The sequence below is a fragment of the Kogia breviceps genome, chromosome 18 (genome assembly GCF_026419965.1).
Source record: "Kogia breviceps isolate mKogBre1 chromosome 18, mKogBre1 haplotype 1, whole genome shotgun sequence".
NCBI lineage: Eukaryota > Metazoa > Chordata > Mammalia > Artiodactyla > Physeteridae > Kogia > Kogia breviceps.
Genome location: NC_081327.1, coordinates 11,154,244 through 11,179,161, shown reverse-complemented (window position 1 = coordinate 11,179,161; position 24,918 = coordinate 11,154,244). Strand labels below are relative to the sequence as shown.

At 52.6% G+C, this 24,918-nt stretch overlaps 2 protein-coding genes across 4 annotated transcripts in view; both read left to right on the top strand.

The window, feature by feature from the left end:
* Window positions 1-1,517: 1,517 nt before the first annotated feature.
* Window positions 1,518-14,961, top strand: LOC131745101 (cytochrome P450 2S1-like). 3 transcript variants are annotated; one of them, XM_059045351.2, is made up of 9 exons: window positions 1,518-1,958; window positions 3,199-3,364; window positions 5,206-5,355; window positions 5,847-6,007; window positions 6,149-6,328; window positions 9,062-9,203; window positions 10,510-10,697; window positions 13,471-13,612; window positions 13,706-14,961. In XM_059045351.2, the coding sequence occupies exons 1-9, from the start codon at window positions 1,785-1,787 to the stop codon at window positions 13,885-13,887; spliced, it is 1,485 nt and encodes a 494-aa protein (XP_058901334.1). In that variant the 5' UTR covers window positions 1,518-1,784; the 3' UTR covers window positions 13,888-14,961. The 3 variants fall into 3 exon arrangements, with proteins under 3 accessions (XP_058901334.1, XP_066874730.1, XP_066874731.1); XM_067018629.1 differs by having other exon boundaries at window positions 1,560-1,958; window positions 13,767-14,961; XM_067018630.1 differs by lacking the exons at window positions 13,471-13,612; window positions 13,706-14,961 and adding an exon at window positions 11,190-13,336 and having other exon boundaries at window positions 1,785-1,958.
* Window positions 14,962-22,090: 7,129 nt separating this feature from the next.
* The window catches only part of AXL (AXL receptor tyrosine kinase), a 32,339-nt gene continuing 29,511 nt past the window's right edge, over window positions 22,091-24,918 (top strand). Inside the window, exons 1-3 of the mRNA XM_059045316.2 lie at window positions 22,091-22,647; window positions 23,746-23,968; window positions 24,299-24,399. Coding sequence (XP_058901299.1) covers window positions 22,584-22,647; window positions 23,746-23,968; window positions 24,299-24,399 — 388 coding nt within the window. The 5' untranslated portion in view covers window positions 22,091-22,583. The remainder of the gene's footprint in view (window positions 22,648-23,745; window positions 23,969-24,298; window positions 24,400-24,918) is intronic.

Here is a 24,918-nt window from a genome sequence, read left to right as displayed (position 1 = left end):
TTTTCCACAACGTCCCTGCTGACCTCGATAGAATCATCGCCTGAATTCAATCTTTGATGCAACAGATATTTATTGAGTATCTACTGTGTGCCAGGCACTGCTCTAGATGCTGGAGCTACAGCATGGATCTGGCATTGTAAGCATCTTCTGCCTCAGTAAGCCCATTCCCCTGGCAGGCCTTTGTACTTCCTGAAATTATCTTAATTTACAAGTTCATTTGCATGGGGACAAGTGCTCTGAGAGGGCAAGGTCCCTCTCTCTATTACAACTAGACCTCAATAACAATTAATTGGAAGAATATGAGCTTTGCATTTATATAATGCTTGTTATATATGCACCTGGCCCTGTTTTGTTATGTACACACGTACCTATCTTTTTTTTTTTTTTTTTTTTTTTTGGCCGCACGGCTTGTGGGATCTTAATTCCCGGACCAGGGATTGAACTCGGGCCCTCGGCAGTTAGAGCCCGGAGTCCTAACAACTGGACAGCCAAGGAATTCCCACACATAACTATTTAATTCTGAAACAGATCCCCATTCTTACAGAAGAATTAACAGAGAAGCTAGGCTGTGAACTCAAGTGGTCTGGCTTCAGACATCTTGTTTCTAACCACTACACTATACTGCTAAGTGAATGAATGATTTAGTCAATCATTCCGACCGGTCCGAATTCAAATCCCAACTGTGCCGCTTTGTTAGCTGTGTGGCCTAAGACTCCCTGAACCTCAGATCCTTTATTGGTTTTTTGTTTGTTAATTAATTAATTAATTGTTATTGAAGTATGGTTGATTTACAATGTCGTGTTAGTTTCAGGTACAGCACAGTGAGTCAGCTATACATACATATATATATTCTTTTTTAAAATTAATTAATTTATTTTTGGCCGCGTTGGGTCTTCGTTGCCGTGCCGGGGCTTTCCTTAGTTGCGGCGAGCGGGGGCTCCTCTTCGTTGCGGTGCGCAGGCTTCTCATTGCGGTGGCTTCTCTTGTTGCGGAGCACGGGCTCGAGGAGCGCGGGCTTCAGCAGTTGTGCCACACGGGCTCAGTAGTTGTGGCTCGTGGGCCCCAGAGCGCAGGCTGGCCCACGGGCTTTGTTGCTCCGTGGCATGTGGGATCTTCCCCCACCAGGGCTCCAACCGTGTCCCCTGCATTGGCAGGCGGATTCTTAATCACTGCACCAGCATGGAAGTCCCAGATATATATTCCTTTTCAGATTCTTTTCCATTACAGGTTATTACAAGTTATCGAGTATAGTTCCCTGGGCTGTACAGTAAATCCTTGTGGGTTAGCTATTTTATGTATGGTTCAAGGTCACGTCCCTCCTCCTAGTTCGTGGTGAAGGTGTAAGATGCTGGAGGAAATTGGCTTAAAGACCCCACACACGCACGCACCTGCGAATGCACACCCAGATAACAGTGAGGAGCGAGATAGGAGTCGGGGAGGGCGGTGCGGGGTCACCGCCAGGCACGGGGTGTGGCCTCCTGGAGGCGGCCAAAGTCTCCGGTTTCCAGGCTCTTCCCGCCTACCCACGCCCTACCTGTGGCGCAAAGAGCTGTCTCCGCCCCCTCGAACCTGGGTGACCGGGGAGACTAGAGCTCGAGAGTGTGTCCCGGACACCAGGCGGCGGCGGTGGTCTGGGAGAAAGAAATCCGGAGGCAGGGGGAAAGGCTAGCTGCCCCGCCTCCCTCAGCCAGATTTCTCCGGGGAAGGAGCCGCCCGGCACCCTCCCCCAGCTGGCCCAGCCGCGCGGGGCGTCTGGGAGCCCGAGAAGCAGCCAACCTGCCGAGATGGAGGCGGCGGGCACCTGGGCGCTGCTTCTCTTGGTGCTGCTCCTGGTGCTGACGCTGGCGCTGCCTGGGACCCGGACGCGAGGCCACCTGCCCCCTGGGCCCACGCCGCTGCCGCTGCTGGGGAACCTCCTGCAGCTCCGGCCTGGGGCGCTGTACTTGGGGCTCTTACGGGTGAGGGGCCGCGCCGACGCCCTGGCTAGGAGGGGGTGGGAGGGGTACCAGGGCCAGGAGAAGGGGGGGGACCCCAGGAAGACAAACCGCGCAGAGAGGCCCGTAGGTACCCTAGGGGATGCGGATGAAGGGTCCCAGGGCGGAGCTGAGAGAGTTGGGGGAGTCGCAGGGAGAGGGGCTGGGGCCACCCCGGGCTAGGAGGAGCGGGACCCTGCCCCCTGAATCCTGGAGAGGGCGTGAGAGCTGGAAAGCAGGCTCCCGAGGGCCAGGGGTCCCGGGTCCGAGAGACCCGCAGAATCCTGGGAAGGGGAGGAGGGGGGAGGGGCGCAGGGAACCAAAGGTGAGAGAGACGAGTCCTCAGGCAGAAGAGAAACTGATGGTGTGATGGTGGTGGCTTGACCCAGAGGGAGAGGCAGTGGGGAGATACACGTGAGTATCCTGAGGAGGGGGCAGAGAATTCAAAAGAGAGGTTGTCCCCGGGGGAGTTGGAGGCAGAGGCTGAAGGATTCCAGGAATCTGTCTGCGGAGACCGATGGGGCTGGGGGACTGGGGGAGGGGGGGATAGGCGGAGCTCGGCTAGGAGGGAGGGAGCTGGAAGTTCCTGGGACAGAGAAAGGAAGGAGAGGGAGGCAGAAGGCTGAGGCAGTCCCCAAACTTTTGGCGGAGGGCGGGGGAGGGGGGTAGTGAAAAGAGGCCAGAGGTTCCCCATTCCGGTGTCTTCCAGACGTGGCAAGGAGCCGGTAGCGATCTTGCGGAGAGATGGTACCAGTGCTCCGTGGAATCTGCTTCAGAATTTGAGGGTTTAGCAGTGATTGAAAGGGGTAGTTAGTCTTTTGGGGTTTTTTTTTTCGGGAGTGGGGAGATGAGGGATTATGGGAGGCCACAGCTGCAGCTGCCCATTTTTGCTGCTATAGGTCTGTGCTGTGGGAGCAGGGGTGGGTTCTGGGTTGTCCCAGTGTCAGAAGTTAGGGCTCTGCAGGGGGTTAGGGAATGGGTACCGGAGAGTGTGTTGGGTGAGGGAGTTTGAGGAAGGAGGACTCTTGGGGGGAGGGGTGAAATGCTGGGAGCTTGGTGCAAACCAAGATCTGAATCTTCCAAAGGGACCGCTTCAGTTTGGGGCGGGGCAGGTGGGGCTCCTCTCAGGTGGCTCATCCAGCGACAGGGGCCACGATGGACACAAGACTTTAAAAGGCAGCAGCCTTCCCCACGTCACTCACCCCCTCTCGGTCCCTGCTCCCAGCTGAGTAAGAAGTATGGACCAGTGTTCACCGTGTGCCTGGGACCCTGGCGGCGTGTGGTGGTCCTGGTTGGGCGCGAGGCTGTGCAGGAGGCCCTGGGAGGTCAGGCCGAGGCGTTCAGCGGACGGGGTTTGGTGGCAACGCTGAACGGAACCTTTGATGGCCATGGTGAGTCAAAAGGGGAGCTGGAGGCTGCTGGGTCCTTCACTCAGAGCCTGCCACCACTTACTGGTATGTGACCTTCCATGCGGTTCGGTGTCTCTGGGCCTCTGTTTTCTCGTCTAAAATGGGGTGATGACAGTGCCTATCACATAGGATTGTACCGAGGATGGCACGAAGTAAGCACTCATTAGTTACCTGGTTGTAGTAGTGTTATTAATGTTCCAGGCGAAGCCTCAGGGCTGGGAGGAAAGAGCGAGAGCGTTTGAAGCACTGGGAATTAGTGGGCAAACACTCAAAATGTACAAACTATTCTCTGTTAAGACTGAAAGCTGGAAGCCGGTGCTGGGCGCTCCCGGGAACACAGCCTTGAATAAACAGCCTCAGTCCTGCTCCCAGAGCGCACGGGCCAGGAAGAAACAGACCTGTCACTAGACAGTGACCGTCCAGAGAGGAGTTGGAGGAGGCGCCTGGCCCAGCCTGTCGGCAGGAGGTTGTCCAGGACGTCTTCCTAAAAGATGGGGTGTCTGAGCTGAGACTCATAGGATGAGTGGGAAGGGTGTTCCAGGCAGAGAGGCCAGCACGTACAAAAGCATGGAAGTGAGGGAAGAAGCATTCACTCATCAACTGACACATTTTCATTACACCTGGCTTGGTACTGGGGACACAGTGGTGACATGTGGTGACATGTCTTACTGTGGGAGATGTGGGCTTTGCAATAAGACAATGGAGGGAGAGACTAGATTTCTAAAATGAGAGGTACAGCCTTAAGAGCAGGACCCAGGGGAGCAGAAGGATTTGGAGAGGAGAATGAGAGGAATCAGAGAGGGCTTCGTAGCGGAGGTGACATTTGAAGTGAGACCTGAAGGCTGAGTGGAGTTAGTTCAGTGAGGCTGAAGAGGTGAGTGATCCAGGCAGACGGAACAGCCGGGGCAAAGGCCTAGAGGGGGCATCCTGGCACTTTTGAGGAAGTGAGAAAAGGCCAGTGCAATTGAATTAGTAGCAAAGCTGGAGAAGTCTTTGGAGCCTGATCATGCAGGGCCCGAGTCAAGCCAGAGTTTGGACTTTGGTTTTTTCTGGGAAAGGGTAGAGTCAGAGTTAGAAAGATCCTCTGGTCACTGTGTGGGAGCCCAGCAAGGGGATTGCGCTGGACCAGGGCTGGGGCCGTTGAGTGGGGGAGGGGAGGTGGTTGGGAGAGGAATGCAGGGCTCTAGCCAGGGGATGGGATGTTCGGTGGGCGGCTGAGACGAGGAAGAGAGATGCTGAGGCCAGTTTGGGACACAGTGGAGGGATGGGTGGGCAGGGGACATCCAGGAGGAGGCGTCCAGAAGGCCGCTATAGACTGGCATTCTACAAGTGGAAACAGCTCACACCAGGGAAGGGACTGTCCCAGGCCTCTTGGATAAGGAGGAAAACAGTGCAATTCCATCCTCCTCCCTCCCGTTTCAACCTCCAATTGGCATGGGGCGTGGGACCCAATAATACTCCATGAATGTTGGGATGGATAGATAGAAGGGTGGGAGGGAGGGAGAAAGAGGAAAGAGGAAGGAATGATAAACGGATGGGTGGATGAAGAGAGGAATAAAAAGATGGATAGCCAGAAGGAAGGAAGAAATCTTCACTCACGCTGGTGAATCAGAACACAAGGAGCCTGGATAATCCCAGTTACCTACTCCTCGGCAGAAGGTCCCGCTCAGAGGCAAGGTTAGGCGATTACTGAGCACCTCGTGAGCCCTCCTTCTTGGCTAGGCTCATAGGCCCTCAGGACAGGGCACCCCACTGGGAGGAAGGGAGGAATCCTGGGGGACGGGGGAGGGCTGGTCCCTCCTTGAGTCTAGCCTTCTGTGCAGGGGTTTTCTTCTCTAATGGGGAGCGATGGAGGCAGCTGAGGAAGTTCACCACGCTGGCCCTGCGGGACTTGGGCGTGGGGAAACGAGAAGGTGAGGAGCTGATCCAGGCGGAGGCCCAGTGTCTGGTGGAGGCGCTCCGGAAGACCAAAGGTCAGCCGAGTGTGGTAGGACCTTCCCTCGCGGACTGGGCTGGGGACTCTAGTCACTCCGCCTCTCTCCTCCTCCACCTTCTGCCTCTGTCCTGCTGTCTCCCTGAGGGTCTCTGTGTCCCTCGTACCGTCATGTCACTCTTTCTGCCTCTTTTTTTTTTTTGGCTCTGCAGCATGTGGGATCTTATCTCCCCCACCAGGGATCAAACCCGTGCCCCCTGCATTGGAAGTGCAGAGCCTTAACCACTGGACCGCCAGGGAAGTCCCTAGTTTTCTGTTTTTCTCTCCTGTAAGTCTGCCTCTGTCTTTCTCTGTCTCTCTCCGTGTCTAACTCTCTCTTTCCCTGTCTCTGTCTCACTCTCTGTGCCTGTCTCTTTCCGGTTGGGTCTGGCCCCCACCCCGTCTTCGTGGACCGGCTCCGCCCTACGTCCGCGCCCCTCTGGCCCGCCCCCGTCTCCATCGCAACCCCCCTCCCTGTCCCCTCCTCCCCAGGATGGCCTCTTGACCCCTCCCTGCTGCTGGCCCAGGCCACCTCCAACATCATCTGCTCCCTCGTCTTCCGCCTCCGCTTCCCCTATGACAATGAGGAATTCCAGGCCGTGGTCCGGGCGGCTAGTGGCATCGTCGTGGGGGTCAGCTCCCCGTGGGCCCAGGTAAGGGGGTGGGACCCCTCTCTCTCCAAAGGCTCCTGCCCACCTCTTTCAGGTAACCCCAGAGCACCCTGTCCACCCGCCCCTCGGCCCTGGTGCAGGGCCAGACCCCCGTGAAAACGGCTACCCGTCCTCCCCCCGCAGACCTACGAGATGTTCTCCCGGTTCCTGCAGCACCTCCCGGGCCCCTACACGCAGCTCCTCGGCCAAATGTGCACTGTGGCTACCTTCGCCGTCCAGCAGATACAGCGGCACCAGAGGAGCCTGGACGCCTCAGGCCCCGCACGCGACGTTGTGGATGCCTTCTTGCTGAAGATGGCAAAGGTGGGGGAAGCTTAGGGTTGGGGGGCCTCCTGACCAGCCCCTACACCCAGGTATAGCTGGGACACTCTGTCACCTTCCTTCTTTCTCTCTGCATGTCGCTCTGTGAATGTGTGTCTGAGTCACTTGCATCTCTCCTCTTTCTACTCCCTCCAACCTCAGCCCCCTGCCCAGGCCTCATGCCCAGTGACCTGCCACCGGCAATCCCCACCATGACTTCCCCCGACCCACACAGGAAAGTTCCTAAGAATTACAATCATTTACTTACGAAACCTTGCAATGTCTAATTAGACTAATAAAGTCCTCTTTACTAATTATGTGAGAACAATTATCATACGAGAAAATTAGAATTAAGATGACCCCTGTGGAAATAACTAGTTTTGAATTGTACATACTTTGCAATTATGGGAGATTTTCAGGGACACATCCTTTGAATAAATGCAGCCTCCCTGTTCACGGAGAGAGAGATTTTTTTTCTTAACTCTGTGGCCATTTTTTTTTTGGGGGGGGCACTACCATGTGGCTTGTGGGATCTTAGCTCCCAACCAGAGATTGAACCTGGGCCCTCGGCAGTGAAAGCACGGAGACCTACCACTGGACAGCCAGAGAATTCCTGAATTTTTTAAAAAATAAATTTATTTATTTTTATTTATTTATTTTTGGCTGCGTTGGGTCTTCATTGCTGTGCACAGGCTTTCTCTAGTTGCGGCGAGTGGAGGCTACTCTTCATTGAGGTGCTTGGGCTTCTCACTGCGGTGGCTTCTCTTGTCGTGGAGCACGGGCTCTAGGCGCATGAGCTTCATTAGTTGTGGCACACGGGCTCAGTAGTTGTGGCTCGCAGGCTCAGTAGTTATGGCGCACAGGCTTAGTTGCTTCGTGGCACATGGGATCTTCCCGGACCAGGGCTCGAACCCGTGTCCCCTGCATTTGCAGGAAGATTCTTAACCACTGTGCCACCAGGGAAGTCCCCTGAATTTTTTTAATTTTAATTTTTTACTGAAGTATAGTTGATTTATAATGTTTCAAGTATACAACAGAGTGATTTGGTTTTATATATATATATGAAACTGAATCATATATATGCTCTTTTTCAGATTTTTTTCCATTATAGGTTATTGTAAGACATTAAATATAGTTCCCTGTGCTATACAGTAGGTCCTTGTTGTTTATCTATTTTATATATAGTAGTGTGTATCTGTTAATCTCAAATATAAGTAAATCTTTTTAATTTAAGAAATTAAAGGGAATGGGAATTCCCTGGCGGTCCAGTGGTTAGGACTCCGTGCTTCCACTGCAGGAGGCCCGGGTTCGATCCCTGGTCAGGAAACTAGGATCCCACAAGCCGTGTGGCATGGCCAAAAAAAATTTTTTTTTAATTTAATTATAGTAAAATACACATAACATAAAACTTACCAACTTAGCCATTTTCAAGTGTACAGTTCAGTGGTGTTAGATATTCACACAACCACCATCCATCTCCAGAAACAGAACACTTTCAACTTGCAAAACTGAAATTCTATACCCATTAAATAACAGATCCCCATCCTTCCCGCCCCCAGCCCTCAACCCCCACCCTCCTACTTCCTTACTCTATGAATTTGCCTATCTAGGGACCTCATATAAGTGGGATCACACAGTATTTGTCCTTTTGTGGCTTATCTCACTTAGCATAATGTCATCAAGTTTCATTCACATTGTAGCGTGTGACAAGATTTCCTTCCATTTTGAGGCTGAATCCTATTCCATTGTGTGGCTATAGCACATTTTCTTTACCCATTCATCTATCAGTGGACACTTGGGGTTGCTTTCACCTTTTGGCTATCATGAATAACGCTGCTATGAACATAGGTATGCAAATGTTCTTCAAGATCCTGCTTTTACTCTTTTGGATAAATCCCCAGAAGTGGAACTTTTGGATCACATGGTAAATCTATTTTACTTTTTTGAGGAACCGCTGTACCATTTGCTGTAACAGCTGCACCCTTTTATTTTATTTTATTTTTTTATTTTATTTTATTTTTTGGTGGTACACAGGCCTCTCACTGTTGTGGCCTCTCCCGTTGCGGAGCACAGGCTCCGGACGCACAGGCTCAGCGGCCATGGCTCACGGGCCCAGCCGCTCCGCGGCACGTGGGATCTTCCCGGACCGGGGCACGAACCCGTGTCCCCTGCATCGGCAGGCGGATTCTCAACCACTGCGCCACCAGGGAAGCCCTATTTTATTTTTTTATTATTATTTTTTTTTGGTACGCGGACTTCTCACTGTTGTGGCCTCTCCCGTTGCGGAGCACAGGCTCCGGACGCACAGGCTCAGCGGCCATGCCTCACAGGCCCAGCCGCTCCGCGGCACGTGGGATCTTCCTGGACCGGGGCACGAACCTGTGTCCCCTGCATCGGCAGGCGGACTCTCAACCACTGCACCACCAGGGAAGCCCAACAGCTGCACCCTTTTAAATACCCCCTTGGCGACAGGGGTTCCAGTTTCTCCACGTCTCCACCAACACTTGTCATTTCCTGTCTGTTTGTTCGTTTTACAGTGGCCACTCTCTTTCATTTTTAAAACATTTTACCCCGAGAGAACTAATATCAAGAGCCCACTTCCCAACTTTCTCACACATTTATTTAAACTCCCTGACAAAGTTATAACTTGCTGTGCTGCACACCAAACCTGGCTGTGCTGGGTCTCTACTCCCCGCAGCCTGTGTTCTCTGAGCCCCTCTGCCTGGTTTCCCCCAGGAGAAGCAAGACCCAAACACAGAATTCACTGACAAGAACTTGCTGATGACAGTCACTTATCTGTTGTTCGCCGGAACGGTGACAGTCAGTACCACGGTCCGCTACACTCTCCTGCTCCTGCTGAAATATCCTCAGGTCCAAGGTAGGAAGGTTCTCCACCAGCCAGGCCCTGGGAACAGGAGGGAGGGCTCAAGAGCAAGAACGTTTAGGGGAGTGGACAGCCTGTGCCAGTGCCTGGAGGCGAGAATGAGCTGGCATCCGGGGCGTCTGCGGACTGCCGGCTGCAGTGAGAGGTCTAGCAAAATGAGAAATGAGGCAGGAGTCGTCTCCGACCTTGCTGCCTTGGCGGTACATTGTGCACCTAATCCTGAGCCATGGGGAGCCATGGAAGGTCGTTGAGCAGGGGAGGGCAGGGACAAATGAGCATTTTAGAAAAATCCTTTGGTCTGTCATGAAGAGGTAAGTTGTAGGGCCTGAAAGAGGTTGCCAGGAGCCCAGGGCAGAGGACAAGGTAGGGACCTAGGCCAGAGAGAACAAACAGGGCTGGGCCAAGCTGTGGGGAGGAGAGAGGGGTCCAAGTAGGCAGGTGGTGGAGAATGACAAGGGAGGGAGGCATCCAGGGACAGGCCCAGGGCTCTGGCCAGGGGACTCGGGGACCATGAGGCCACCCTGAGATGGGGACAGAAGGGATAAGGAGCTACTTCAGGGGAGATGCTGAAGCCATTTGGGGACAATTTGAGTGTGAGGGACCTGGAGCCACCAGGGGGAGGCATCCAGAAGGCCACGAGACACCTGGATCAGGACTGGAGATAAGAAACAAATTGGGGTTATCAGGGCACAGGCAAGACCTGAAGCTGTGTTGGTGAGGAAGGGTAAGTGGGTGAGGCAGGGCTGGGAATGTGCCCCAAGGAACTCCAGCATTTCAAGGTCACGCTGCTGCGTCCAGCTGTCGAGCCAGTGGGGTGGGCTGACCTGGAAGGTGGGACCTGGGTGCCTTGGTGGAATCAAGGAGTCAGCTGCTATTTCAGCTCACTAGGCCTCAGTGTCCTTATCTGGGAAATGGGACTAGATTATGGTCCCCCACCTCACAGGATTGCTGTGGGAATTGGAAGAGGAGAGATGTGATGCCCACCACACGGGATATGTGGGACCCAGGCTGCAGAGGGCTGGAGGACTCTTTCTCCCTGCCCACCAGCCTCACCCCTAACCACAGCTACTCAGGAAGATGGAGCCTCCGGGAACTCCCTGGCGGTCCAGTGGCTGGGACTCCGTACTTTCACTGCCGAGGGCCCGGGTTCAATCCCTGCTTGAGGAACTAAGATCCGTGTGGCATGGCCAAATAAATAAATAAATAAACCTTAAAGAATAAAGAAGATGGGGCTTCCGAGGGGAGGATCGCAGGGCCCCGCCCCACCTTTGACCGCCAACTCTCCTCTTCTTGGGCGCAGAGCGTGTGCAGGAGGAGCTGACGCGGGAGCTGGGGCCCGGCCAGGCGCCAAGCCTGGGGGACCGAGCCCGCCTCCCCTACACGGACGCGGTTCTGCACGAGGCGCAGCGGCTGTTGGCGCTGGTACCCATGGGAATGCCCCGAGCCCTCGTCAAGACCACCCGCTTCCGGGGGTACACCCTGCCCCAGGTGGGTGTGTGGGTCAGCCAGGCCCAGCGGCTGTCTCTGTCTCTGTCTCGGGCCTGAGGGCCTGAGTCCATTGCTATCTTTGTCTCTTTTTCTGGATCTTGGTCAGTTTGTCTCTCTGCATCTTCTTCCTCTTTCTCTCGCCTCTCTGGCTGACATCTTCCTCTCTTTTGCTGTGTCCCTGTCTCTGCATCTCTCTTTGTTTCTTTCTGTGTACATTTTTCTTGCCTTTTGACTCTGTCTCTGAGCCTCGGTTTCCCCCATGTGTCCAATGGATCCTAATTCTACCTCCTTCCAATCGTGGTGGGGACAATCGGATAACGTGACAGGCAGGGAAGCAATTTGAGAACTGAGGGCCGAAGGAGGCCCTCACTCTCCACCCGGCTGCAAACACGATCAGGCACTCCCTCCTTCCCTACACACACACACACACACACACACAAACACACACACTCTCTCTCTCTCTCTCTCTCTCTCTCTCTCTCTCTCTCTCAGTTCCTGCCCCTTCATTCCAGAGCAACTCAGAACCTGCACCACCAGGGGGCAACCTCTCCCTGGAAACCGAAGGTGCCTTCTGGGCAAGCTGCTCCCTCCTTGAGCTGCGTTGTAGAATCCAGTTCATAGCAGTTATAATCCAGTCCTGCTGTTTTCTAGCTGAGACCTTGGGCAAATCACTTCACCCTCTGAACCTCCATCTACTCCTCTTTAAAAAAAAAAAAAAAAATTATTTATTTATTTATATATTTTTGGCTGTGTTGGGTCTCTGTTGCACGCAGGCTTTCTCTAGTTGCAGGGAGCAGGGGCTACTCTTTGTTGCCCTGTGGGGGCTGCTCGTTGCGGTGGCTTCTCTTGTTGCGGAGCCCGGGCTCTAGGCGCGCGGGCTTCAGTAGTTGTGGCACGCAGGCTCAGTAGTTGTGGCTCACGGGCTCTAGAGCGCAGGCTCAGTAGTTGTGGTGCACGGGCTTAGTTGCTCCGCGGCATGTGGGATCTTCTTGGACCAGGGCTCGAACCGATGTCCCCTGCCTTGGCAGGTGGATTCTTAACCACTGTACCACCGGAGAAGTCCCTCCTCTTCTAAATTGGGAGTAATAATAGTATCATCTTGGGATTGTAAGGAATTTGTGAAATGATGCTTGTAAAACACCGAATGAACTCTTTGTGCAGGGGGTGGGGCTCCTATGTACACCGCAGCAGCGACTATTGCTAAAGCAGTGACTCTTGCAACTACAGCAACTACTGATAATGATAATAGCAATAACAGGCATCTGTGATTGAGGATCTGCTCTGTGCCAGGTATTATTCTAAATGCTTTACATGTATTACCTTATTTAATCTTCAGAGCAACACTACATCATTAGCACACCCATTTTACAAATGAGGAAACTGAGGCCTTGGAAGGTTAGAAGACTTGGCAAGCTCTCCCAGCCTACAAATCCTGCCCTTACTCTCGCAGCAGTAGGGGCAGTATTTGAACCCAGAGCCTATGCTTTAACCGCTGCTATCTGCCTTTCTCTTATTTTAACAACATTAGCGTGACCTTTTCCTGAAGCCCCACTCACCTTCCCAACTCGGAGCCCCATTAGCCAGAATCCCTAACAAAGGAGATCCTTCACCCTCTCCTCATAATCCCTACCTTCCTTCACCCTCCACCACAGTCCTGGGAACGTGGGGACTCTGATCTCAGCGGAACGGGCTGCCCCTCTCCCCGAACCTGGGTGGGGGAAGCCTTCATGGGCAGCCCCCATCCACCCACCCTTAACCTCCAGAAGATCATAGTGGCAGAAAGCTGGACTCTTAGCCAAGTGCCTTAGGACAGCCACAGCTGAATCACAAAAGTGACAGCCCCAAAGTTTAAAAACAAATGTAAAAATAACAAGCTCTGCCATGTCCAAATGTTGCTTTGGGCAAGTTGCTTAAATTCTCTGCGCCTCTGTTTTCCCACTTTTTGTTTGTTTGTTTGTTTTGGCTGCACCACGCGACTTGCAGGATCTTAGTTCCCTGACCAGGGATCGAACCCGTGCCCCCTGTAGTGGGATCATGGAGTCTTAACCACTGGACCACCAGGGAAGTCCTCCATCTTTTTTCTTTTCTTTTCTTTTTTTTTTTTTTTTAATATTCCACACTGTTGCATCAGTGTTAGCCCTATCCTTTAATCCATTTTTACTACCGAGTTACAGACCTGACTGTTCCTAGCACTCTGTTTAACCAGTGGACATTTATCTTCCCCGCCCTATAAGCAGCCTCTAAGACATTATCTTTTGTTGGTTTGCTTTTTACAAAGTATTTTATTTATTTATTTATTTGGTTGTGCCGGGTCTTAGTTGCAGCAAGAGGGCTCCTTAGTTGTGGCATGAGAACTCTTAGTTGGGGCATGCATGTGGGATCTAGTTCCCTGGCCAGGGATCGAACCTGAGTCCCCTGCATTGGGAGCACGAAGTCTTAGCCACAGGACCACCAGGGAAGTCCCTCCCCCATCTTTAAAATGGGATCATATTACTAACTATTCCCTAGACTTGTTAAAAAGATTTAGTGAGTTTGTGTGTATGTTTGTGAGTATGTGTGTGTAAGTATAATACATGTACCTGTTACACATGAGGCAATACATATATAATGCTTAATAAAGTGCCTGACACATAATAAGCACTCGATAAACATTGATGCCGCTGTGTTTTGTGAACCGGTTTCCCCAACACACCAGACTCTTGTGCTCTGCCCTCGAGGACTGAAAGCCTAGGGGGTGAGGGATGTTTGTAGTTTTGTTATGATCTCCCCTCAGGGCACGGAGGTCTTCCCCCTCCTTGGCTCCATCCTGCATGACCCCGAGGTCTTCAAACAGCCAGAGGAGTTCAACCCAGGACGATTCCTGGATGCAGACGGAAAGTTCAAAAAGCACGAGGCCTTCCTGCCCTTCTCCTTAGGTATCTGCTGGGTCCGCCCCGGTCCACTCACTGGTCCTCCCACAGGCCTGGGTGTGAGGACGGCTGGCCGAGTGCCATCTGTCTCCCCTCCAGGTAAGCGTGTCTGCCCCGGGGAGGGCCTGGCTCGGACCGAGCTCTTCCTCCTGTTCACCAGCATCCTGCAGGCCTTCTCGCTGGGGAACCCATGCCCACCGGGTGCCCTGAGCCTCCAGCCAGCCATCAGTGGCCTTTTCAACATCCCCCAAGCCTTCCAGCTGCAATTCCAGCCCCGCTGACCTCCACCCCACCCCACCGTGTGGACCGGCTGAAGAAGGGAAACTTGGGAGGTAGTAGACTTGGCGGTTGCCGTGGACATGGCTGTGTCTCCTGAGCCACACGTCTACACCACAGGCAGCCACATTTGCACACCTGTAGCTGTTTTCTAGAGTCGGTCACACATATATTCAGCCTACACATCCACAGGCTCATCAGCCCACGCAACCACACACCCAGACACACCCACGAGGGCCACAAGGCAGCTCAGCCACGCAGCTTTCTACTGGCATGAATTTAGTCCATCTGGAATCACACCCACATGCCCAGATAACCCACCAACTCATACACAGCACAGCTCCCCTGGACCCACAGCCCACGCGTGGGGATTCAACTGCCGCCTTCACAAGCCACGGAAACAGCCACAGTGTTTGCAGCCCACGTGCCCTCTTAACTCATCAGACTTACCAGGGCCACCATCTCTGGGAGCCTAGAGCAAAGAACATGCCCCATGCCAGCTCATGTCACCACACAGAGACCATCTCTGTCCTCAGCCCTCAAGTGACCGTACCGCTATCCAGGCATAAGACTGTCGCCGTCCACATGCCCCCAACCACTGATCCACACAGCCAGCCCACGTGGGACACCCTCCCGCCTCCGGGGTATCTTCCGGTTAAGATATACGACTCCCGCGGAGGCCCAGCTCTGGCCTCCTCTGTACCTTCAGCCCTCAAGGGCACCCCTTTCCAGGCAGCCTGATCCCCCAAATGCTCCCAAATACAGACACACCCCAGTGTGCAGTTGTGCACAAGCCTGGGGGCAAAGTAAACTTGGACCTACCTGGAAACTCAGATCAGGGGAAAACACACACACACACACACACACACACACACACACACACACACACACACACACCAGCTTATATAACCATGTTGAAAACCTCCCCTGCTCCCCCCACCCGCCTCCAGTTAGACCCAGTGGATGGAGCCAGATTCCAACTCCCCGTTTCAAGGAAGAGGCCAGGTCTGACGTCCTTGTGCTCGAAGGTCCCCGTTTTGCAATAAAAGTTTGTCTCTGGCCCAGGGCAGGGCCTAGTATGTGTGTGACAGTGTCCATCATTGTGAGTAAGGAGTGGGGATGGGGGGGGTCCACCCCTCCCTGGAGGCTAGGCGGGAACAGAAAAACATGGCCCCCGCCTACCCTGGCTGTTGACATCAGTAGCAGATGTGGAGGTGGCGGACGGGGTGGGGGTGGGGGGGAGCCGTCCTGGGCCTCACTTTGGGTGAGGCGATGTTGGGGGGTGGGCAGAACTGCAGGCCTAGGGCAGGGGGTGGGAGGCGTGCGGGTAGGGGAGTTGGGGAGCCTCAGTTAGGGAAAAACTGAAGGTGACCGCTTCCCACCCTGGGCACCCTCCCAAACTGAAAGCAGACTCCGAAACACAAACCCTACCCTCACTCTGGCCTCTCCTGCCACCCTTTCCCTCCTCCCTTCTCTTCACTAGAGAGCCAGAAGCATCGTTTTCTTTGTCAATTATCTAATAAGGAAGTTTCCAAACCCACAACAGTAGACAGAATAGGACAATGAACCCATGGGCCCATGACCAGGCCTCATTCGATAATCATCAACTTTTGGCTAATTTTATTTCATCTATCACCCTCTTACAGTGATTTTAAAGCAAATCTCATAAAATAACTGAATACACATTTCTAATAGTAAAGGACATTTTTCCCCCCAACATTTTGTTACGACAATTTTCAAACATGCAGCAAAGTTGAGGGAATTATACCGGAATACCCATGGGCTAGGCTCTCCCACTTCGGTTGCCATGCTGCATTAGCACATTTCTTTCCACCTGCCCAGCCAGCTCATTTTTGTAGGCATTTCAGAATAAATTGCAGGGAATTCCCTGGCGGTCCAGTGGTTAGGGCTCCGCACTTCCACTGTGGAGGCGCAGGTTCGATCTCTGATCAGGGAACTAAGATCCCGCGTGCCATGCCACATGGCCAAAAAGAAACAAAAAAAGAAATTGCAGACGTCGACCTCGGAATGCTTCAGCAATGCATAGATCGTTAGCTAAAGTTTCCTTTTCCTTTTTTAAATTTTCCATGATGCAATCACTTTATTTTTTGGCTTAAATTCTATAGAGGTAGCACAAAACAGTGATATGATGGAAAAGAGAAAGATGTGATGGGGATGAGATCCTAACTTTGCCACTTTCTAGTTGATGACACCTTCACTGAGGATTTAGCATCTAAAAGACCTGCCAAACTTAAGAGATGTGGAAAGTTCTGGAACTTAATAGGAATGAAATACATGCTAAGTTCTTGGATTTATTATTACTGCTTTTGATGTCAGTGTGATATGAAAAGGAATGAATGAGGTTTGAGGTTTCCTCCTTTGAAATTAAGGCAATGACTTGTTTTCCTTTGCACTCAAAATTCACATTCAGGGAACTTTGGGATCAGAAATACCAGCAAATTCATTTATTTGAGGAAGGATGGACCTTGCACTGCATCAATATGAAAGTTGACATGAATTAGGGTGATTCCAGTAGCAGGCAAAAGAAAAACAAAAACTCAAAATGAAAAAAAAAAACTCAAAATGTCTTAAACAATAATTATTGGACTCCAAAGCAAAAGTATTTACAATCAGTGTGGTGTTTAGTTTGGTTTTTTTTTGGGGGGGAGTAAAATATACATAACATAATATTTATCATTTTCACCACTTGTAAGCGTACGATTCAGTGGCATGAAATATATTCACAACGTATAACCATCACACTATCTATATCCAAAACTTTCACTGTGCCCAACAAAGACTCCTAACTTACTAAGAAAATAACTCCCCTTTAAAATCCACTCTTGGGGCTTCCCTGGTGGCGCAGTGGTTGCGAGTCCGCCTGCCGATGCAGGAGACACGGGTTCGTGCCCTGGTCCGGGAAGATCCCACATGCCGCGGAGCAACTACGCCCGTGAGCCATGGCCGCTGAGCCTGCGCGTCCGGAGCCTGCGCTCCGCAATGGGAGAGGCCACAGCAGTGAGAGCCCCGCGTACCGCAAAATAAAATAAAATAAAATAAAATAAACTGAAAAGGGAAGAGAAGTAAAAAATAAATAAATAAAAATAAAATCCACTCTTTTGTTTTTTGGGGGGCGCACACGGCTTGCAGGATCTTAGTTCCCTGACTGAACCCAGGCCCACAGCAGTGAAAGCGTACAGTCCTAACCACTGGACCACCAGGGAATTCCCTAAAATCCACTTTTTAAGAGTCACAACCAAGATACCCATTTTCACGCCTATCACAGTTAGCAATTTTGCTGTGCTAGTGTTCACGTTCCCCTGATGGTTGCAGAAATGTACTTCATAGGTGTGTTTGTTCAAATCAACATCCAAAGGCTCATCATGCAGTGCCTTCATTTGGATGCTTAGGTCTTCTAAAGCTGTAATCATTCCCCAACCTTTTGTATGCCACTTATTTTTTTAATTTTTATTGAAATATAGTTGATTTACAATGTTGTGTTAGTTTCAGATGTACAGCACAGGGATTCAATTATACATATACATAAATATATATAATTCTTTTTTTTATATTCTCTTCCATTATAGGTTATTACAAGATATTGAGTAGTTCCCTGTGCTATACAGTAGGTCCTTGCTGGTTATCTATTTTATATATAGTAGGGTGTATACTTTAAGCCCAAACTGCTAATTTATCCCTCCCCGCCTTTCCCCTTTGGTGATGCCACTAATTTCTTAAAGAAACTGGGTCATTTGCCCTGTGCCATTTTTCACGTCTCAGATTTGGCTGATGGCATCTTTGGGGTGCTACTCAAGATGTCTTTCCATTGCCAAGAATTCTCTGTAAACTGGAAGTTAGATCAGATTTGGGCTCATTCTGGCCCAAGAGCTCCTCACTGGGTGGGCTGGGCCCCTTCCAGGCGCATCAGATCTCAATAATAAATGTTCCCATATAGTGTGTCCAGGTCCTGATCCCTCTGTTAGAAAGTTTCCCATCAACTTTTCACTTACTGGCCTTTAAAACCAAATCAAATCAGGTCTCTCCCCTGCTCTGCCCCCCAGTGGGGAACCCTTGTGCACCGTTGGTGGGAATGTAAATTGGTGCAGCCACTATGGAAAACAATATGGAGGTTCCTCAAAAAATTAAAAATAGAATTGTCGTAGGATCCAGCAGTCCCACTTCTTGGTATATATCCAAAGGAAACAAAATCAGTATCCCCAAAGAGCTATCTGCACCCCTGTGTCCATGGCATCATTATTCACGATAGCCAAGATACAGAAGCAATCTAAGTGCCAGCAGATGAGCGGATAAAGAAAATGTGACAGGCTTCCCTGGTGGTACAGTGATTAGGAATCCGCCTGCCAATGCAGGTGACATGGGTTCAAGCCCTGGTCCGGGAGGATCCCACGTGCCGTGGAGCAGCTAAGCCTGTGTGCCACAACTACTGAGCCTGCGCTCTAGAGCCCACGAGCCTCAGCTACTGAAACCCACGTGCCTAGAGCCTATGCTCCGCCCAACAAGAGAAGCCACCGCAATGAGAAGCCTGCACACCACAACAAAGAGTAGCCCCCGCTCACGCAACTAGGGAAAGCCCACGTGCAGCAATGAAGACCCAACAAAGCCAAAATCAAAAAAAAAAAAAAAAAAAAAGAGGGGTTCCCTGGTGGCGCAGTGGTTGAGAGTCCGCCTGCCGATGCAGGGGATGCGGGTTTGTGCCCCGGTCCGGGAAGATCCCACATGCCGCGGAGCGGCTGGGCCCGTGAGCCATGGCTGCTGAGCCTGCGCGTCTGGAGCCTGTGCTCCGCGACGGGAGAGGCCACAGCGGTGAGAGGCCCGCGTACCACAAAAAATAAATAAAAATAAATTTTAAAAAATATAAAAAAAGAAAATGTGATATAGATATATAACAGAATATTATTCAGCCATAAAAAAGAAGGAAATCCTGCCATTTGTGACAAACATGGATGGACCTTGAAGTCATTACACTAAGTGAAATAAATCAGACAGAGAAAGACAAATACTGTATGATCTCACTTATATGTGGAATCTAAAGAAGCTGAATTCATAGAAACAGAGAGATGTCATGTAGCATGGTGACTGTAGTTAATAAAACTGTATTATACATTTGGAAGTTGCTAAGAGAGTAGATCTTAAAAGTTTCATAACGAAAAAAAATTGTAACTGCTTAGTGATGGATGTTAACTAGACTTACCGTGGTGACCATTTCACAACAGATACAAATATTGAATCACTCACTGTGTACATCTGAAACGAATATAGTGTTATATGTCAATTGTCTCTCAATAAAAATTAATTAATAATTAAGTAAAAGAATTGTTGTTGTCAGAGGCTGGGGGTGGGGGAGAAATGGGGAGATGTTGATCAAAGAGTACAGAGTTTCAGTCACAAGATGAATAAGTTCTGGGGACCTAACGTACAGCATGGTGACTATAGCTAATACTATATTGTATACTTGAAATTTACTAAGAGAGTAGATCTTAAATGCTCTCACCATTCACACCAAAAAATGGTAACTATGTGAGGTAAAGGATGGGTTAATTAACTTTATTGGGGTAATCCCTTTGCAATATATACATGTAGTAAATCATGTTGTACACCTTAAATTTATTTATTTATTTATTTTGGCGTGCCGCATGGCTTGTGGGATCTTAGTTCCACAGTTCCCCAACCAGGGATCGAACCTGGGCCCTCAGCAGTGAAAGGGCCAAGTCCTAACCACTGGACCGCCGGGAATTCCCCCATCACATTTTTTTTTTTTTTTTTTTTTTTTGCGGTATGCGGGCCTCTCACTGTTGTGGCCTCTCCCGTTGCGGAGCACAGGCTCCGGACGCACAGGCTCAGCGGCCATGGCTCACGGGCTTAGTTGCTCCGCGGCATGTGGGATCTTCCCGGACCAGGGCACGAACCCGTGTCTCCTGCATCAGCAGGCGGATTCTCAACCACTGCGCCACCAGGGAAGCCCCCCCATCACATTTTTAAAATGCATTTGAGGGACTTCCCTGGCGGTCCAGTGGTTTACAAGACTCTGCGCTTCCACTGTAGGGCTAGGGTTCCATCCCTGGTGGGGGAAGTAAGATCCCACATGCCAGCACAGCGGGACCATAATAAAATAAAAATACTATGTATAAAAAAATAAAATGCACTTGAAAGCCAATTGCAAACACGTATTTGATACTCAGCAAATAGTTCTTGAAAGAACGAACACAGATTCAAGTTGGCCACGCACACAGCTGGGTCCACCGTGTCCTAGGTGTGTAGGGCCACCCAGCATATTCAAACAAGTGGGCAGATCTTTGCACATATTTGCATCCCCCCCAAATGCCACAATAATTAATTGGCCCCTTTATGAAAGGTCTTTTACATGGTGGTGGGGACACAGTGGTACCAAAGATATACCCAGTGCCTACACTCCCAGAGCCCACAGACCATGAGACACACAGTCACACCAATAAATATATCGTGACAATCCAAGCCAATGAAAAGGACAAAGTGTTAGGCGTGAACAACATGGAGACCTAGAGTTGACTGGGAAGGACCAGGCAGCGATGCCAAAGAGAAGGGACAATTGAGATGGGGCTGAGGGGTGTGTAGGAGTTGGGGGCATAGAGCTGCAGGAGGAGGCCCTAAAGCTTGTGAACAAGAGAAAGGAGCCAGGTGGACATGAGGGGTCACGAGGCAAGCAGTTTGGGGGTTTATCTTGGAAGGTTTGGGGCAAAGGTGGAAAAGGGTTTGATTTGGGATTTGCTGTTGACAGGTTAGAGGGAGGGAGAGTGGAGGCCAGGAGACCAGAGAGGAGGCCAGAGCAGGGGTCCAGGTGGGAGAAGATGGGGCTGGACCAGGGTGAGACCATGGGGAGGACAGCAAGGCCAGGCAGGAGAAAGGTTTGTGGAGCTAAATCAAATCCTCCTTGGCACTTGGAAACTTATTGAGGGCGGGGGGTGTCCGAGAGGACCCTGAGGGTCGGGCTTGGGTGGCAGAATAGATGCTGAGGCTGTCACTGAAATGGGACACAAATGACACAGCTCAGGAAAGCTGATGGGGAAGAGCCCTGAGTGCCAGGTTGTGGAGCCAGGAGCTTGCCCTGAGGGCAGTGGGGAGCCAAGGTTAAGCAGGGAGGGGACAGGGTCAGATTTGAGTTTCAGAAACATCCCTCTGTTTATGAATGGGAGATGGGTTGGAAGGAGTAAGAGTGGAGGCAAGGAGGCCTGGGGGGAAGCCAGGGAGGAGGCCAAGGCAGGGTCCTGGTGGGAAAGGATGGGGCTGGACTCCTCGGAGTGAGAAGAGGCAGGTAGGAGAGACATCGGGAGGCTGAAAGGAGAGGAGTTTATAAGGAGCTGTAGGGATGTCAATACACAAACAGAACAGCCAGGAGCAGAGAGATGGGTGCCCAGCCCCCTCCTACACAGACACTCAGGCTAGCAGAGACCCCCCCCCCACCTCCACCATGTGCAAAACACATAGTGGGAAGTAAATGGACAAGCAGGAGAACCAACACACAGGCCCTGGATCTACAAGGATCAGGATACACAATCCACCAGAGGGAGACAGCAATGCAAGTGCACAGAGAGACATACAGATGAGATGCAAAAAATCAAGGGCACCTTGTCAGCTGACGTCACCACGTGCAAAAAACTGCACGTGCACTGCCCCAGGACAGCTTCCCCGTAGCCTGTTAAGTGGGTTCTATTGCTATTCCCACCTTACAGATGGACAAACCGAGGCTCAGGGAGGCCAGCCACTTGTAAGGTCCCAGGGTTAGTGGTAGAGGCGGGATTCCCACCCAGGTCTTTGGGCACCCCTGTGAGTGCCCAGCCACTGATGTCCCGTTTCCGTGCCCACGTGGATCTCTTTTGTATGAGGATTCACGCCTCCCCAGGTCTTCCCCCGGGGATGCCCACACAGCAGGGTCCTCCCGTTTCTGGTTTCTGAGGTTCCTCCGGGAATGGAGGAGCTCCTGACCTGGCTTGTCTGAGTGTGAGCCTGTGGCGTGCCCCTGCGTGTCTCCTCCTGTCCCAGCCTCTGTGTGTGGATGACATCTGTGAGTGTGTGTGTCTGTGTGTCTGTGTGTGTGTCTGTGTGTGTCCTTGTCTGAGAAGCTGTGAGTGAGAGGGGGAGTGCCTGGCTGGGCTGGGCTGGGGGTGGAGGCAGGGGAGGGGGGCGTCGCAGAGGGGAGCGGAGTTCTGGAGGAATGTTTACGAGACACGGAGAGAGCCCAGAGGGACAGCGCCCAGAGCTGGGATAGGGAGACGCACAGCTTCCCTGCCCCGCTGGCCCACGATTAGGGGCGTAGCCACCTGGGGCCCCCTTCCCCCGCCTCAGCCTCCCTCCAGGGCCCCTTTAAGACAGAGTTGGTCCGCTTCTCTCCGCGTTAACCCCTCGAAGTCCTGGTGGCCCCTCGGGCTCCGGCCGGTGGGCGGAGGCTGTGGGGGAAGCCGGGGGCGGGGAAAGCGTTGCCCGAAATCTGGGAGGGAGAGAAGGAGGCAGGGGAGCTGGGAAGGCGCCGCTGAGCAGAGCCGGGTGAGGGCGCCCCCCGCCCCGCTGTGCCAGGCGGGCAGTGCCAAATCCGGGGAGCCCGGAGCTGGGGGGAGGGCCGGGCACAAACCCGGCCCTGCCCCCTCCCCCGCGGGGTGCCCAGCAACTTCTCAGGAAAGTTTGGCATTGATTGCCCGGTGCCCCAAGGATGGGCAGGGTCCTGCTGGCCTGGTGCTGGGCGCTGTGCTGTTGGGGGTGCGTGGCTCCTAAGGGTGAGTGATGCGGGGCTGAGGGAGGAGGGAGAGGAGAGGGATGGATGGCAGGTGTTTGAGAGCGGCGAGTCGGGAGTCCTGGTCTGGCTCAGGGAGTTTCCTTGGGACAACAGAGGGGGAGGGTGTACACAGAGACAAACCAAGAGAGGGAAAGAAAAAGGGACTCTTGAGAGAGGGACAGAAGGACAAGAAACAGAAACTAAGAGGGTCAGAGACGGACACAGACAGACAGACAGGAGAAGCTGAGGGCAAGGGTAGGGGCTGGACTTGAGCCGGGAGCTGCCCGAAAGGAATCTTCCAGAAAGGACCCCTAAGTCAGGCAGCGGGCTGAGGAGGCTCCAGAGCCCTAGGGAAAATCCCTCGTCACCGTCACCCCCCCACTTCTCCTTACCCCATTGCTGTTTGTGCGTTTCAACTCTGGGGCCAGGGGCTCTGCCTGCAATCCTACCATCTCTGTGGGTCTCCATTTCTCTCTCTCTCTCCAGTCTCTGTCTTTATCTCTCCCCGTGCCCTATGTGTCTCTATCACTGTCTCTGTCAGTCTGTTTTTGTCTCTTTCTGTCCGTTTCCCTCTGTGTGTCTCTCCTACCACATTTTCCCCTCTGGGGGTGTCTCTCTCCATCTCTTATCCTCTGTCGCTCCGGGTGTCTGTCCCTCTCTGTCTGCCTGACTTTCTCTGGTTCCTCTCTCTGACTCTCCTTCCCTGTTTCTCTCTCTCTCCTCTCCCTCCCATCCCCTTTTCTTCCCCACCATCCACCAGCCTAATCTGTCAGGTCTCTAGAGACCCTAAGGGAGGGCAGGCCAGCCAGGCAGTCAGGGCGTGGGAGGCTGCCAGATCCCGGGCCTACTCCCAGCGGACGGAGGATGGAGGCCGGACCCCGGTCCCCTGGGAAGGCTCCCATCTTCCCCTCAAAGCCTCCACCCTCCACCCCCCCTGCTGAGGTCACTCTGCAACTATGTGGGCCTAAGGGCCTGGCGGGGTCCTGGCAGTAGGCAGGCCGGCACGGGTGGAACCCAGGAGTCGGAACCCAGGAGTCGGAACCCAGGAGTCGGAGGGGAGCAGGGTTCCCTGAGCGAATTCTTCCCCATCTCCCTGCAGGCCCACAGGCTGAGGGGCACCCCTTCGTGGGGAGTCCAGGGAACATCACTGGTGCCCGAGGACTCATGGGGGCCCTTCGGTGTGAGCTCCAGGTTCGGGGGGAGCCCCCCGAGGTGACCTGGCTTCGGGACGGACAGGTCCTAGAGCTGGCAGACAGCACCCAGACCCAGGTGCCCCTGGGCGAAGATGGGCAGGATGACTGGAAAGTGGTCAGCCAACTCAGGTGCCCGGCCCCCCCTAACCGGCCACGACCCGCATCCCTCCTGACCCCTGTGTCCCCACCTCCATCACGTGGTGGCTGCAAAGTCACTCGCAGGGGCCCCACCTGGGTTGGACCCCAGTGTGGCCGCTCGCTAGCTGCGTGGCTTTGAGCATGTGACATAACTAACCCCGGCTTTCACTTTCCTCTTCTGTAAAACGAGTTAATAATAGAACCCACTTATTCGGCCTTGCGAGTTTCCAGCCCAGACTCTCCTCTTTCAGTCCTGAGGACCCCCTGCCCGGGGTGCAGCTTTGAGCCTGAACCTCTCTGTCCCTCCTCTTGCCCTGTCAGAATCTCGTCCCTGCAGCTCTCAGACGCTGGATGGTACCAGTGTGCCGTGGTCCTGGGCAGAAAGACCTTCGTGTCCCAGCCTGGCTACGTCGGGCTGGAGGGTGAGCCCTGGGCTCAGAGGTGGTGGGAGACCAAGAATCCTGAGGGGTCAGAGGGTGCTGGAGGATTCACGGCGTGCATTGGGGACGTACGACCTAGGGGTGTCAGAGATCTTGGAGGGTCAGGCAGCTGGAGGGGGTCTCTGAATTATTGGGGGCAGGCCTACACAAGATTATATGTTTGGGGCAGGGGGAGAGAGACATCTTTGGGGCTGTCAGCTGTCCTGAGGTCAGACCTGGTTGGGGCAGGACATTCTGGGATCAGATCAAGGATCTGAGGCACAGCTTAACCCTCTCCCTCACCCCCGAGGGGCCTCACTTTCCTCAGAGGTAAAGTAGCATGAAGAGCAGGAGGGAGACATTCTGGAAAAGAGACATGAGAGGCTCAGATGTCCTGGGGCTCAGACATTGGTGGGGAGGGTCAGATATTGGGATCATGTTTCCTGGGGGTAGAGGTGTCCTGAGGGGTCAGACATAGGGGTCAAAGACCCTGCACCCTACAACATCCTAGTGGTGAGTCAG